General features: G+C 43.8%; 1 protein-coding gene across 1 annotated transcript; it reads right to left on the bottom strand.

Annotated features, from left to right (window-relative positions):
* Positions 1-312: 312 nt before the first annotated feature.
* Positions 313-4727, bottom strand: pck1 (phosphoenolpyruvate carboxykinase 1 (soluble)). The gene is made up of 8 exons (XM_029682664.2): positions 4614-4727; positions 3862-4124; positions 3287-3471; positions 2854-3057; positions 2497-2684; positions 1925-2312; positions 1558-1785; positions 313-1417 (listed from the first exon to the last, which is right to left on the bottom strand). Exons 2-8 carry the CDS (start codon positions 4083-4085, stop codon positions 957-959), a joined length of 1878 nt encoding a protein of 625 aa, XP_029538524.1. The 5' UTR covers positions 4086-4124; positions 4614-4727; the 3' UTR covers positions 313-956.
* Between the last annotated feature and the right edge of the window lie 11876 nt (positions 4728-16603).

Here is a 16603-nt window from a genome sequence, read left to right as displayed (position 1 = left end):
GCCATGGAGGAGGCGTCTCTTTCTCAAACTAGTCACTCTAATGTACTTGTCCTCTTGCTCAGTTGTCCACCCAGCATGCACCCAGCATCAACTTCTAATTTACTATCTTGTGGCAGGAGAATTAGATTTCGGGTCATGGTTAATTGTTTTGGGATTTGTGTGTGAGGTACAGTAGGGTTTTGTTCCAGTACATGCGCTTGTAGTTATCATTACCATGCATATAATCCCACCGTATAAATCAGGCAAGACAGTCATACTTCAACCACTTCTATCATAAGGAATCCCATATGTAAAAACCAGAAGAATCATAAGTGAATTTAAAGTTTAAATAAAGTTTATTGTTGTCTTCCTTTTGAGATTTCAGATTACAACAAAGAAACAACAAGGCAATACGATAGAGTACAAAAATAAATGAGGACATAACAAAACAGAAACAGTGAAGACCTACACACATTTGAGATGTGTAGGGGTGAAATACATGTAGGTGGTTGGGTCCATGGTACAGCAATGTTCACCTCTAACCCGCTGTACCAACATGGAATTACCATATAAACATATGGCTTTGGCTATTGTGCGTTAATAAGTTATTGTTAAATAACACAGACATCAGTTGTTTGGACTGCATCATATGCTTTGAAAACAGAGATGAGCAACTGATCAATTGGGACTACAAAGACTGTTCCCAGATATTCTTAAATTAATCGTTAATCTTATTCAAGTGTAAATATGCTAATGTAACAGTGGAGGATTTCTGTTTTACAAGAGAATTAGAAAACAAGTTTGAGGAAAATTAAAGTTATCTGCACAGCAGGTTTCTAAAGTGTCTTTTGAAAATAGCTAACTAGCTCAGTTAAATATTCTAGAATGATCTCTATTCTCTAGTCTGTGGAGGTCTAAGGGCTTTTGGGCTCAGAAGTGCCACATTTCTCTTTATCGCTCTCTGTCTCTATCTCTCCCTACATCTGCCTCACCCTGTGCTCAAGACACTCTAGCTGCTTGGCCACCTCATTGGGAAGATCATCATTAACCTGGATGTCAAAGTAGGCCCTAATATCCTCCACCTCCTTTTGCCAGAAGTCCTTAGACAGACTAAACAGCTCCTCCAGGTTCACCTGGTTCTCCCCCAGGCCCTCCAGGTTCAGGGAGCCCTTGCAGGGCAGGTAGCCCACGGCGGAGGGCATGGCTCCGGCTTCTCCATCCAACCTGCGGAACATCCACTCCAGCACGCGGATGTTGTCCCCGAAGCCAGGCCACAGGAAGCTGCCGGACTGGCTCTTGCGGAACCAATTGACGTGAAAGATCTTCGGCAGCTTGGCGTTGGGCCGCCCGGCCATGCTCAGCCAGTGGGACAGGTAATGGCCAAAGTTGTAGCCGAAGAAGGGCCGCATGGCGAAGGGGTCATTCATGATCAACTTGCCTAGCGGATTGGAAGAAGAAGAGAGTTTGGTAAATATCATTCTTCAATTCAGCTCCATGTCATTTCCGCTGTCGTCTTGAAGTTTCTAAAAGTTGCTTTAGTCATCAATGCAGCAGGTTACACTTGGGAGTTTGACTTACCTTGGTACTCTGCGGCAGCTGTGGCTTCTGATCTCATGGAAGCTCCGACAAACACGCCGTGTTGCCAGCTAAAGGCCTCGTAAACCAGGGGGACACCTTCAGGTCTACGTCCCCCAAAGATGATTGCTTCAATTGGGACACCCTCAGGCGACTCCCACTGGGGGTCAATGATGGGACACTGACTAGCTGGAGTGCAGAAGCGGGAGTTGGGATGTGCGCAGGGCTCTCCTATGGGAAGACAAAACAAGAGCGGAGAAAACATCAGTATACAAAACAAGGGAAGTGTGTTTCAAGAAGTGTGTTTAATGAAGAACCAGCCTTGTGGGGAACAGCCAGCCTTGTGATGGCCAGCTTTGCGGAGACTTACCATCCTGGGATGTCCAGGGGTTGTTCTTCCAGGAGGTCACCGTGACTCCCTCAGGGAGTTCCTGGTCCATGCCCTCCCAGTAGACACCACCATCGCTAGTCTCGGCCACATTGGTGAAGATGGTGTTCTTGCAAATGGTTTCCATGGCGTTGGGGTTGGTCTTTGCTGAGGTTCCAGGTGCCACACCAAAGAAGCCATTCTCTGGGTTAATGGCTCTCAGGTTGCCTTCGTCATCGAACTTCATCCAGGCGATGTCGTCCCCAACACACTCCACCTTCCAGCCGGGGAGTGTGGGACTGAGCATGGCCAGGTTGGTTTTGCCACAGGCACTGGGGAACGCAGCTGCAATATACTTCTTTTGACCAGCAGGGTTAGTAATGCCCAGGATCTGAACAACAACAAAGAATAGTGCATTTTACATTTCCATTCCAGAAGTAACTGACAAATTATAGATTTTTTACAATGTGGAATTAAAACAATCAAGTGGAACCATACTGTACTTGTGCACCTCAGCTGTTCTCACGGTACACTATGCACTTATTGGGTTATGTTTATTGTTACTATGCCCTTACCAGCATGTGTTCGGCCAGCCAGCCCTCCTCCATGGCGATGCGGGAGGCAATGCGGAGTGCAAAGCATTTCTTTCCCAACAGGGAGTTCCCTCCGTAGCCACTGCCAAAGGACACAATTGTTCTACGGTCAGGAATGTGGGCGATCAGGGTGAGCTCAGGGTTGCATGGCCAGTTATTGACCAGGGGCTCTGAGAGAGAGAGAGCGAGATCTTAGATTTGAATGGATAACGGTAGTATTGTAGTACTTTATTCTTACAGTCATTTTACTAAATATAACCGGCATTGAACAGAAAAATAATGTAATTTGTTTCTTCGTTTTCCATGCATGTTGAAAGCATACCCTTGTGCCTGACTTACTTTTGAGTGGCAGGGGGCAGCCCACAGAGTGAAGGCAGCGCACAAAGTCTCTGTTTCCCAGTGCGGCCAGCACAGCCTTGCCCATGCGGGTCATCACCCTCATACTGGCCACCACATAAGGTGAGTCAGTCAGCTCCACTCCGATCTTAGACAGGGGGGAGCCCACAGGCCCCATGCTGTAGGGGATCACGTACATAGTACAACCTAAAATAAAGAGGAGTGAACAGAAGTGATTTTAGGACTCATGGTGATGGTGCAGCTAGTGTATGTCCTTCTGGTAAAGCATTGTGTAAAAATAAATAAAGATAGTCATCATATAAATATGCTCCCAATAATATAATCGGTAATCATCATTAACATGTAAATACAAGAGAAGATAATGCTACTCTCAGTCTTAATACAGCAAAACATCCCAGTTGATTTTAGACTGTACCTTTCATGCAGCCTGGGAAGCGTAGGTCCATAGCCTTGTCCAACTCCTCCTGAGACATCCAGCGCCCAAGCTGGCTGATGCCACCTACTCGTGGAGACGGAACCGTGTCCCTCTGCTCCTGGGTCACGATGACCGTCTTGCTCTCCACGCGGGCCACGTCTCTGGGGTCTGTCCGGGCCAGCCAGCTGAAGGAGAGAAGAAAAGAAAGACCATTGGATCAAGACTCAAAATATGGCCACCGCCACCTCTCACCATTGTCACATTGTTTTTCCAAGTTTGAAATGGAGGCTGTAGCTATAACTATATGCGGAGTGGTCAGCCCATAAGTTATTAGAAACAATATCAAATCATGTCATATATATCCTTGTATATATGTGGTCAATGCCATTATAATACTAGAGCAACATTTGCAACATCCATTAAATATTGTAACAGGTCTTAAACTTTGTCTGCCTCTTCATCATGCTCAGACCAGCACACTACACAACCACAGTTATCAGAAACATTCAATTATCTCAGGGTCCCCAACTCAACATGACATCTATTCACTGAAACTGAATGGTGAGGTGACCTACCAGTTCTCATATTTGGTCAGCTTCTTGATCATGCCCTGCTCCTCCAGTTTGGCTAGGATGGTGTGGTTCTCCTCTTCAGAGCCGTCACAGATGTGCAGTGATTCGGGCTGACACAGGTTGATGTTAGTCTCTACAAACTCCTTGACGGCCGGGCTCAATGCACCCAGGTCCCCCTGGACAACCCGGACGCCTGCCTTGTTCTGGGACTGCAGCTGAGGAGGCATGGTTGGTTCTGTTGGCTGAAAGTGGATGTCACTGGAGAACTAGAGGAGAGAGGGAAGGATGGAGAAGGGATATGTTGAAAAAAATGGGCAGTTTGAACTTTCAGGTTGGTGTACAGTTGCCAAATAAGCCACACACCACAAAAATACTGGTATTGAGTGTTTGTCAGGTAAACATATTGTCCAAGATTCATTTTTATCTGTTCAATGGTAGGATTACAATTCCATAATGTTACAATGAAGTATGATTTTTAATTTCCTCATATGTATTCAGAGAACAATGTAGATTATGAACCCATGGTCCTGAATAGAGACTGCATAATATTAATAAACAGATATATAACATTTTATAAGTGGATGATTTATTTTACATATGTTTGCATTTTAATAAAATATTATTCTAAAATGAATAGAACTATTTTGTAGCAAAACGAGATGACAACATCTTGCACCACGTCTCTTCACAAATGTAATGCATGGAAACAGGATAATGAAATCCTACAAAAAATAGTATGTATAATATTGCAGTACCTTTTCTTCTTTGTTATAAAGAAGGAGTTAGATTTGCCTCATCAGCTTAGTCTTGATGATGAGGTTTTGATGCTTGTTGTTCCCTGATGGTCTGTTCTTGAATTGTATCCAGTTAGGAGAAGTCTGCCTTTTTATACTTTGGGAATGTTTTGGGGGAAGGGATGACCAAAGGTGGCCCGTCCTCAAAGTTATTTGCATGAACTTATAATACCTTATGTTCTGCTTTTGGAAAACTCTGACAATCCTCAGTGAATCATTAATCCTAAGATAATACGTAGTTGGGGGAGTTAATCATTCAACTGAGCATCTTGTTATTTCAAAGGTATAGTTGCACACAACCGTGCATCTCTCAAGAGTTAAACTTTGATCCATATTGCAAGTGAGCGTCATCTGACTCTTGCTATTGGCACATTTTGGAGGCTCGCCAAAGATGGACAATGATCTAAATGCTGACACTGCAAGACTATAAAGGAATGTGCCGATCCTTGAAGTTCTAATAATTCTGCATATTTTTGACATGTCAAAATAAATGTAACTTATAATTGTGGATGTAAATATAAAACATCTAATAAAAATGGTTTTTCACATGTCCCAAATACAACAGGTGTAGACTTTACCGTGAAATGCTTATTTACGAGCCCTTTCCCAACAATGCAGAGTTAAAAAATAAGAACAATTGTCTGTTGGAAAGCAGACTGAACCAGGTTTCTTTTTGAATTTAATGTGCTTAGCTCTATTCTTTTTCTTTTTATCCAAAAAAAACTCCCTAGTCTTGCCAATGACAAACATACCCATAACATGATGCAGCCACCACCATACTTGAAAATATGAAGAGTGGTACTCAGTAATGTATTGTGCTGGATTTTCCCTAAACAGAACGTTTTGTACGTTCATGACAAAAACGTTCATGACAAAAATGTAATTTCTTTCCCACATTTTTTGGGAAATTGCAAACAGGACGTATGTTTTGGAATATTTGTATTCTGTACAGGCTTCCTTCTTTTCACTCTGTCATTTAGGTTAGTATTGTGGAGTAACTACAATATTGTTGAACCACAGCCATTCAACTCTGTAACTGTTTTAAAGTCACAAATGTCCCTGAGTGGTTTCCTTCCTCAGAAAAGACGCCTGTATCTTTGAATTGATGGGTGTATTGATACACCATCCAAAGTGTAATAACTTCACCATGCTAAGGGTAGGTAAATAAAGTTGAAACGTTATTAGAATTTGAGCACGTTTGTAAACTTGCTAGCTTAGCTAGCTAAACAGAAAACGCTAGGCTACTTTAATTCAACATTTTACAAAATAAATGTTATTTTTTATTATGGGATATGTCCAGTGGTATAGTGCTATTTGTTTAGGTGAGAGAGCTTATGATGTCATAATTTCCACAATCAAAGTTTGCACTGACCGTTGAATAGCCTATCATTATAGAATATGCATAAAAGGCATCCTCCAATTGCAACTTCTGCCCATGCCCACACACATTGACTAAAGAAAATGTTTGATTTTTAAGATCCTCAAACACCAAGTTAGGCATCGTCTACCAAATTTCAAAATAGGCCATCATCACTGTCAATCTTAGATGATAATGCTTCATGTTTTACCAATGAAACGTCCAAACTGCATCTCCATGCCAATCAATTGCTTGATCTCAATCAGTTTTATGGGGATATGCATTTAGATATTCAGTAATGTTATAGGCTGACTATGTTAAGGTATTATAATCGGTTCTGTTATGTAAAATGCAAATGAATCATTATGTTATCTTGCGAAACATTGATTCAGCTTTGATCTAACTTTACTAAAGAAGCACAAATCTTCTACTTGTAATAATAGTATTAAGTGATGAGTATGACTATTAGGCGTAGGCAACAGATCTTAATGAGAGTTTTAGCAATTGGAGCTCCCTTTGTGGTACTGAAAGGATGGGATGGTGTTAAAGAAGTTGAACAAACTTGTGGTGCTGAAGGACAGTGCTGCCATTCAGACAGTTCAGGGAACAAAAAACAATAATTTGCAGTATAGCCTAATAAGCTTACAACTATGTGGTATAGCTATTTGTATGCTATAGCCGAATGTAAATTCCAAATACAGTGCATTCTGAAAGTATTCATACCCCTCGACTTTTTCCACATGTTACATACAGCCTTAGTATAAAATGGATTAAATACATTTTTTCCTCATCAATCTACACACAATACCCAATAATGACAAAGCGAAAACAGGTTTTTAGAATTTTTATCAAATCTATTAAAAATAAAAGACAAAAATACCTTATTTATATAAGTATTCAGACCATTCAGCTATGATACTCGAAATTGTGCTCTGGTGCATTCTGTTTCGATTGATCATCCTTGATGTTTCTACAACTTGATTGTAGTCCACCTGTACAAGGCACATATTTGGAGAAGGGTACCAAAAAATGTCTGCAGCATTGAAGGTCTCCAAGAACACAGTGGCCTCCATTCTTAAATGGAAAAGCTTTGGAACTGCCAAGACTCTTCCTAAAGCTGGCTGCCCAGCCAAACTGAGCAATCGGGGGAGTAGGGCCTTGGTCAGGGAGGTGACCAAGAACCCAATGGTCACTCTGACAGAGCTCCAGAGTTTGTCTGTGGAGATGGGAGAACCTTCCAGAAGGACAACCATCTCTGCAGCACTCCACCAATCAGGTCTTTATGGTAGTGGCCAGATGGGAAACCACTCCTTAGTAAAAGGCACATGACAGCCCGCTTAGAGTTGGCCAAAAGGCATCTAAAGGACTTTCAGACCATGAAAAACAAGATTCTCTGGTCAGATGAAACAAAGATTGAACTCTTTGGCGTGATCACCAAGCATCATATCTAGAGGAAATCTGGCACCATCCCAACGGTGAAGCATGGTGGTGGCAGCATCATGCTGTGGGGATGTTTTTCAGCAGCAGGGACTGGCAGACTAGTCAGGCTTGAGGGAAAGATGAACGGAGCAAATACAGAGAGATCTTTGATGAAAACCTGCGCCAGAACACTCAGGACCTCAGAATGGGGTGAAGGTTCACCTTCCATCAGCACAACGACCCTACGCACACAGCCAAGACAACGCAGGAGTGGCTTTGGGACAAATCTCTCAATGTCCTTGAGTGACCAAGCCAGAGCCTGGACTTGAACCCGATCAAACATCTCTGGTGTGACCTTAAAATAGCTGTGCAGCTCCAGAGGATCTGCAGAGAAGAATGGGAGAAACAAATACAGGTCTGCCAAGCTCATACCCAAGAGGACTCAAGGCTGTAATCGTTGCCAAATGTGATTCAACAAAGTACTGAGTAAACGGCCTGAATACCTATGTAAATGTGATATTTTCCGTTATTTATTTATTTATTTTGCCAACTTTTCTAAATGTCATTATGTGGTATTGTTTGTAGATTGACGAGGGAAAACAACTATTTAATACATTTTAGAATAAGGCTGTAACGTATCAAAATGTGGAAAAAGTCAAGGGGTCTGAATAGACTAGTTCTGGGTTCCACTGCACAAGAGGGAGTTAGTCCATGGAGTTTTATAAAGATCAAGTCAGACACACTGTGAAATTAGATTTATTTTCTACGTTCTGATTGGCCAAAGTGGTCAAGCCTCCAACAGGCCTCAGCAGTGCACACACATAGCCTATACCAGTGATTATAAACTGTAAATAGAACACATAAAAAGAAACACAATTGCAATTTATTGATGTCAATTTGAATGCCCAGAGATACTGTGACGAATTGTTGTACAATTCATCCACCGTCATCATCTCACGTTTCAGCATGATAATGTACAGACAGACCCATGTCGCAAGGATCTGTACACAATTCCTAGAAGCTGAAAATGTCCCAGTTCTTCTATGGTCTGCATACTCACCAGACACGTCACCCATTGAGCATGTTTGGGATACTCTGGGTCGATGGGATAACATTCCACAGGCCATAGTCAACAGACTGATCAACTATTTTTCTTTTAGGTATCTATGATCCAACAGATGCATAGCTGTATTTGCAGTCATGTGAAAACCATAGATTAGGGACTAATTAATTTATTTCAATAGACTGATTTCCTTATATGAACTGTAACAGTAAAATCTTTAACAATTGTTGCATGTTGCGTTTATATTTTTGTTCAGTGTATATTCTTAGTAGTAATAGTAATATTCTTAATAGTAATAGCCATACGTCATAAATGGCACCATGCAGGGTTCTATATGGAACCATTTTGGTTCAGTGAAGAAGAACCTCTAGGGCTCTGATCAAAGAACCCTATACAAGGGTTCCCTATAGAACTTTTAGGAGTTTCATATATGAATCAAGCAATAGAAACCTTTTTGGTTCTATAACAAAAAACATTGTAAGCGTGTAGGCAATCAGGAAAGATAAACAGTAGCAGCAGCGTATGTGAATATGTGCTGTCAATTTTTTAAATTGTACCTTTAGGCAAGTCATTTAAGAATAAATTCCTCTGGAACTGCCGATCTGCGGCCAACAAGGCAGAGTTCATCTCAGCCTATGCCTCCCTCCAGTCCCTCGACTTCTTGGCACTGACGGAAACATGGATCACCACAGACAACACCGCTACTCCTACTGCTCTCTCTTCGTCCGCCCACGTGTTCTTGCACACCCCGAGAGCTTCTGGTCAGCGGGGTGGTGGCACCGGGATCCTCATCTCTCCCAAGTGGTCATTCTCTCTTTCTCCCCTTACCCATCTGTCTATCGCCTCCTTTGAATTCCATGCTGTCACAGTTACCAGCCCTTTCAAGCTTAACATCCTTATCATTTATCGCCCTCCAGGTTCCCTCGGAGAGTTCATCAATGAGCTTGATGCCTTGATAAGCTCCTTTCCTGAGGACGGCTCACCTCTCACAGTTCTGGGCGACTTTAACCTCCCCACGTCTACCTTTGACTCATTCCTCTCTGCCTCCTTCTTTCCACTCCTCTCCTCTTTTGACCTCACCCTCTCACCTTCCCCCCCTACTCACAAGGCAGGCAATACGCTCGACCTCATCTTTACTAGATGCTGTTCTTCCACTAACCTCATTGTAACTCCCCTCCAAGTCTCCGACCACTACCTTGTATCCTTTTCCCTCTCGCTCTCATCCAACACTTCCCACACTGCCCCTACTCGGATGGTATCGCGCCGTCCCAACCTTCGCTCTCTCTCCCCCCGCTACTCTCTCCTCTTCCATCCTATCATCTCTTCCCTCTGCTCAAACCTTCTCCAACCTATCTCCTGATTCTGCCTCCTCAACCCTCCTCTCCTCCCTTTCTGCATCCTTTGACTCTCTATGTCCCCTATCCTCCAGGCCGGCTCGGTCCTCCCCTCCCGCTCCGTGGCTCGACGACTCATTGCGAGCTCACAGAACAGGGCTCCGGGCAGCCGAGCGGAAATGGAGGAAAACTCGCCTCCCTGCGGACCTGGCATCCTTTCACTCCCTCCTCTCTACATTTTCCTCCTCTGTCTCTGCTGCTAAAGCCACTTTCTACCACTCTAAATTCCAAGCATCTGCCTCTAACCCTAGGAAGCTCTTTGCCACCTTCTCCTCCCTCCTGAATCCTCCCCCCTCCTCCTCCCTCTCTGCAGATGACTTCGTCAACCATTTTGAAAAGAAGGTCGACGACATCCGATCCTCGTTTGCTAAGTCAAACGACACCGCTGGTTCTGCTCACACTGCCCTACCCTGTGCTCTGACCTCTTTCTCCCCTCTCTCTCCAGATGACATCTCGCGTCTTGTGACGGCCGGCCGCCCAACAACCTGCCCGCTTGACCCTATTCCCTCCTCTCTTCTCCAGACCATTTCCGGTGACCTTCTCCTTTACCTCACCTCGCTCATCAACTCATCCCTGACCGCTGGCTACGTCCCTCCCGTCTTCAAGAGAGCGAGAGTTGCACCCCTTCTGAAAAAACCTACACTCGATCCCTCCGATGTCAACAACTACAGACCAGTATCCCTTCTTTCTTTTCTCTCCAAAACTCTTGAACGTGCCGTCCTTGGCCAGCTCTCCCGCTATCTCTCTCAGAATGACCTTCTTGATCCAAATCAGTCAGGTTTCAAGACTAGTCATTCAACTGAGACTGCTCTTCTCTGTATCACGGAGGCACTCCGCACTGCTAAAGCTAACTCTCTCTCCTCTGCTCTCATCCTTCTAGACCTATCGGCTGCCTTCGATACTGTGAACCATCAGATCCTCCTCTCCACCCTCTCCGAGTTGGGCATCTCCGGCGCGGCCCATGCTTGGATTGCGTCCTACCTGACAGGTCGCTCCTACCAGGTGGCGTGGCGAGAATCTGTCTCCTCACCACGCGCTCTCACCACTGGTGTCCCCCAGGGCTCTGTTCTAGGCCCTCTCCTATTCTCGCTATACACCAAGTCACTTGGCTCTGTCATAACCTCACATGGTCTCTCCTATCATTGCTATGCAGACGACACACAATTAATCTTCTCCTTTCCCCCCTCTGATGACCAGGTGGCGAATCGCATCTCTGCATGTCTGGCAGACATATCAGTGTGGATGACGGATCACCACCTCAAGCTGAACCTCGGCAAGACGGAGCTGCTCTTCCTCCCGGGGAAGGACTGCCCGTTCCATGATCTCGCCATCACGGTTGACAACTCCATCGTGTCCTCCTCCCAGAGCGCTAAGAAACTTGGCGTGATCCTGGACAACACCCTGTCGTTCTCAACTAACATCAAGGCGGTGGCCCGTTCCTGTAGGTTCATGCTCTACAACATCCGCAGAGTACGACCCTGCCTCACACAGGAAGCGGCGCAGGTCCTAATCCAGGCACTTGTCATCTCCCGTCTGGATTACTGCAACTCGCTGTTGGCTGGGCTCCCTGCCTGTGCCATTAAACCCCTACAACTCATCCAGAACGCCGCAGCCCGTCTGGTGTTCAACCTTCCCAAGTTCTCTCACGTCACCCCGCTCCTCCGCTCTCTCCACTGGCTTCCAGTTGAAGCTCGCATCCGCTACAAGACCATGGTGCTTGCCTACGGAGCTGTGAGGGGAACGGCACCTCAGTACCTCCAGGCTCTGATCAGGCCCTACACCCAAACAAGGGCACTGCGTTCATCCACCTCTGGCCTGCTCGCCTCCCTACCACTGAGGAAGTACAGTTCCCGCTCAGCCCAGTCAAAACTGTTCGCTGCTCTGGCCCCCCAATGGTGGAACAAACTCCCTCACGACGCCAGGACAGCGGAGTCAATCACCACCTTCCGGAGACACCTGAAACCCCACCTCTTTAAGGAATACCTAGGATAGGATAAAGTAATCCTTCTCACCCCCCCCCTTAAAAGATTTAGATGCACTATTGTAAAGTGGCTGTTCCACTGGATGTCATAAGGTGAAAGCACCAATTTGTAAGTCGCTCTGGATAAGAGCGTCTGCTAAATGACTTAAATGTAAATGTAAATGTAAATGTTATTTACAATGACGGCCTAGGAACAGTGGGTTAACTGCCTTGTTCAGGGGCAGAACGACAGATTGTGTACCTTGTCAGCTCGGGGATTCGATCTAGCAACCTTTCGGTTACTGGCCCAACTCTCTAACCACTAGGCTTGTGTGTGTATATATGTGTGTGTGTAGAGAGTGTGTGTGGGCAAGAGCGTCAGTGCAAAAAAAGGAGGTCAATGCGGATAGTCTGGGTAGCTATTTGATTCCCTGCTCAGCATTCTTATGGCTTGGGGGTAAAAGCTGTTCAGAGGCCTTCTTGGTCCCAGACTTGGCGCTCCGGTACCTCTTGCTGTGCGGTAGCAGAGAGAACAGTGTATGACTTGGCTGCCTGAGTCTTTTTAGGGCCTTCCTCTGACACTGCCTGGTATAGAAGTTCTGGAGTACTGGGCCGTACCCACTACCCTCTATAGCGCCAAGTGGTCGAGGGCTATGCTGTTACCATACCCAGGCAGTGATGCAGCCAGTCAATATTCTCTCAATGGTGCAGCTTGGTATGGTAACATCACACACCTCGATTGCATGGCACTACAGAGGGTGGTGCGGACAGCCCAGTACATCACTGGTGTAGAGCTCCCTGCCATCCAGGACCTCTATATCATTAAGCATCTCCAATCCAAAATTAAATCTAGAATCGGCTTCCTATTTCGGCAAAAAAGCCTCCTTCACTCATGCTGCTAAACATACCCTCGTAAAACTGACTATCTTTGACTTTGGCGAAAGTCATTTACAAAATACAACACTCTACTCAGTAAATTGGATGTAGTCTATCACAGTGCCATTCGTTTTGTCACCAAAGCCCAAAATACTACCGATCACTGCGACCTGTATGCTCTCGTGGGCTGGCCCTCGCTTCATATTCGTCGCCAAACCCACTGGCTCTAGGTCATCTATAAGTCTTTGCTAGGTAAAGCCCCGCCTTATCTTAGCTCACTGGTCACCATAGCAACACCCACCCGTAGCACGTGCTCCAGCAGGTAAATTTTACTGCTCATCCCCAAAGCCAGCACCTGCTTTGGCTGCCTTTCCTTCCAGTTCTCTACTGCCAATGAGTGGAACGAATTGCAAAAATCACTGAAGCTGGAGACTTACAGTGGGGAGAACAAGTAGTTGATACACTGACAATTTTACACAGTTTAAGTGTACCTATGATAAAGAATTTCAGACCTCTACATGCTTTGTAAGTAGGAAAACCTGCAAATCGGCAGTGTATCAAATACTTGTTCTCCCCACTGTATATCTCACTCACTAACTTTAATCGTCAGCTGTCAGAGCAGCTTACCGATCACTGAAACTGTACACAGCCCATCTGTAAATTGGCCACCGAACTACCTCATCCCCATATTGTTATTGCTCTTTTGCATCCTGGTATCACTACTTGCACATCATCATCTGCACGTCTATCACTCCAGTGTTAATGCTAAATTGTAATTATTTTGCCACTATGGCATATTTATTGCCTTACTCCCCTAATCTCACTACATGTGCACACACTGTATATAGATGTTTCTATTGTGTTATTGACTGTACATTTGTTTATCCCACATTTTACTCTGTGTTGTTGTTTTTGTGGAACTGCTTTGCTTTATCTTGGCCAGGTCGCAGTTGTAAATGAGAACTTGTTCTCAACTGGCCTACCTGGTTAAATAAAGGAGAAATACATTTAAAAAATATCAGGAAGGTCTGAAAAATTGTTAGAGACTCCTGCCACCCAAACCATAGAATGTTCTCTTTGCTTCAGCATGGCAAGTGCATCAAGTCTGACACGAACAGGCTCCTGAACAGCTTCTATCCCCAAGCCATAAGACTGATAAATAACTAACAAAATGGCTACACGGACTACCAGGGTTGACCCTTGTATTTTTTGGTTATTTTTGCACTGTCTCTATGCACACTCACATGACTCGACACAGTCCAACACACACATAGAGTGGGGCAAAAAGTATTTAGTCAGCCACCAATTGTGCAAGTTCTCCCACTTAAAAATATGAGAGAGGCCTGTAATTTTCATCATAGGTACACTTCAACTATGACAGACAAAATGAGGAAAAAAAATCCAGAAAATCACATTGTAGGATTTTTAATTTATTTATTTGCAAATTATGGTGGAAAATAAGTATTTGGTCAATAACAAAAGTTTATCTCAATACTTTGTTATATACCCTTTGTTGGCAATGACAGGGGTCAAACGTTTTCTGTAAGTCTTCACAAGGTTTTCACACACTGTTGCTGGTATTTTGGCCCATTCCTCCATGCATATCTCCTCTAGAGCAGTGATGTTTTGGGGCTGTTGCTGGGCAACACAGACTTTCAACTCCCTCCAAAGATTTTCTATGAGGTTGAGATCTGGAGACTGGCTAGGCCACTCCAGGACCTTGAAATGCTTCTTACGAAGCCACTCCTTTGTTGCCCGGGCGGTGGGTTTGGGATCATAATCATGCTGAAAAACCCAGCCACGTTTCATCTTCAATGCCCTTACTGATGGTAGGCTTTGTTACTTTGTTCCCCGCTCTCTGCAGGTCATTCACTAGGTCCCCCCGTGTGGTTCTGGGATTTTTGCTCACCGTTCTTGTGATCATTTTGACCCCACGGGGTGAGATCTTGCGTAGAGCCCCAGATCGAGGGAGATTATCAGTGGTCTTGTATGTCTTCCATTTCCTAATAATTGCTCCCACAGTTGATTTCTTCAAATCAGGCTGCTTACCTATGGCATATTCAGTCTTCCCAGCCTGGTGCTGGTCTACAATTTTGCTTCTGGTGTCCTTTGACAGCTCTTTGGTCTTGGCCATAGTGGAGTTTGGAGTGTGACTGTTTGAGGTTGTGGACAGGTCTCTTTTATACTGATAACAAGTTCAAACAGGTGCCATTAATACAGGTAACGAGTGGAGGATAGAGGAGCCTCTTAAAGAAGAAGTTACAGGTCTGTGAGAGCCAGAAATCTTGCTTGTTTGTTGGTGACCAAATACTTATTTTTCCACCATAATTTGCAAATAAATTCATTAAAAATCCTACAATATGATTTTCTAGATTTTTTTTCTCATTTTGTCTGTCATTGTTGAAGTGTACCTATGATGAAAATTACAGGTGACTAAACACTTTTTTTGCCCCACTGTAACATGCACACAGATTTATATTGAATCTACAGTCATGCACACACTCACAATCTTCATTTATGCTGCTGCTACTCTTTTTTATCATACATCCTGATGCCTTTTTTAAATTTTATTTTACCTTTATTTCACTAGGCAAGTCAGTTAAGAACAAATTCTTATTTTCAATGACGGCCTAGGAACAGTGGGTTAACTGCCTGTTCAGGGGCAGAAAGACAGATTTTGTACCTTTTCAGCTCGGGGATTTGAACTTACAACCTTTCGGTTACTAGTCCAATGCTCTAACCACTAGGCTACCCTGCCACCCCCTTACCCCTTTACATCTTACCTATATTGTTCCAGTATCCTGAACATTGTAAACATGTTATTGGAACTGACCCTGTACATAGCTTCTTAGCTTTTCGTGTTCTTTTGATTTCTTATTAACATCTTCTTGTGTGATTTTGTTCTACCTTGTCATTTTTAGTACTATATTGATATTGATTACTGCATTGTTGGGTCTAGAGCTTGCGATAAAGGAATTTCACTGTACTTGTGTACATGACATTTAAACTTGATACTTTGAAACTTTGGTGCAGCTGTAGAACCTTTTGAGGATCTGAGGGCCTGTGTGTCAAGGTCGTCGTAGAGATGAGACCAAGGCGCAGCGTGAATAGAGTTCCACATATTTTTTATCAACTGAAACTCACCGAAACAAAACAACTAACAACCAAACGAAACGTGAAGCTACTCGTGTGCACACAGGCACCTAACTGTAGACAATACAAAAACTAGCGTACCCACCCTAGTCACGCCCTGACCTAACCAAAATATAAAGAAAACAGAGATATCTAAGGTCAGGGTGTGACACCGTGCCAAATATTTTCAGCCTCCTGAGGGGGAAGAGACGTTGCCGTGCCCTCTTAACAACTGTTCTGGTGTGTTTGGACCATTATAGGTCCTTAATGATGTGGACACCGAGGAACTTGAAGCTCTCGACGTAATGAAAAAAAGGCTTGATGAATTTAGGCATCTTGTCAATCTTGAGAAGATACACTAGGCTAGACAACAGCTGAACAATTTCTTTTTAGGATAATATATGTTTTAAGAATAGTAGATGATACATTTATTTTATATTGATATAAATACTTATTTTATATATATTTCAAAGGAATTGGTAGGCAAACTATCTGAGTGAATATCTGAGAGAGTTTTATATTTAACTTCAAGTACAGTATAAAAATCTGTATATGTTTTATAACCCAGGTTATTCACACAGATGTGCCTGTTTTTGCATCAGTGCCCTGCCGTTGGGCCTATTCTTGTTAAAAATTATGATTTTGGTCGGAATAAATAAAATAGGGAAATGTTGCCTGTACAGCTAATGTGGATCAATCAAATTGTTCACAATTAAAAACAAATAAATGTGGTAACCAGACATTTTGTAC

The sequence above is a fragment of the Oncorhynchus nerka genome, linkage group LG15 (genome assembly GCF_034236695.1).
Source record: "Oncorhynchus nerka isolate Pitt River linkage group LG15, Oner_Uvic_2.0, whole genome shotgun sequence".
Taxonomy (NCBI): Eukaryota; Metazoa; Chordata; class Actinopteri; order Salmoniformes; family Salmonidae; genus Oncorhynchus; species Oncorhynchus nerka.
The sequence above is the reverse complement of the archived record's forward strand: the minus strand, read 5'-3'. Positions and strand labels throughout refer to the sequence as shown.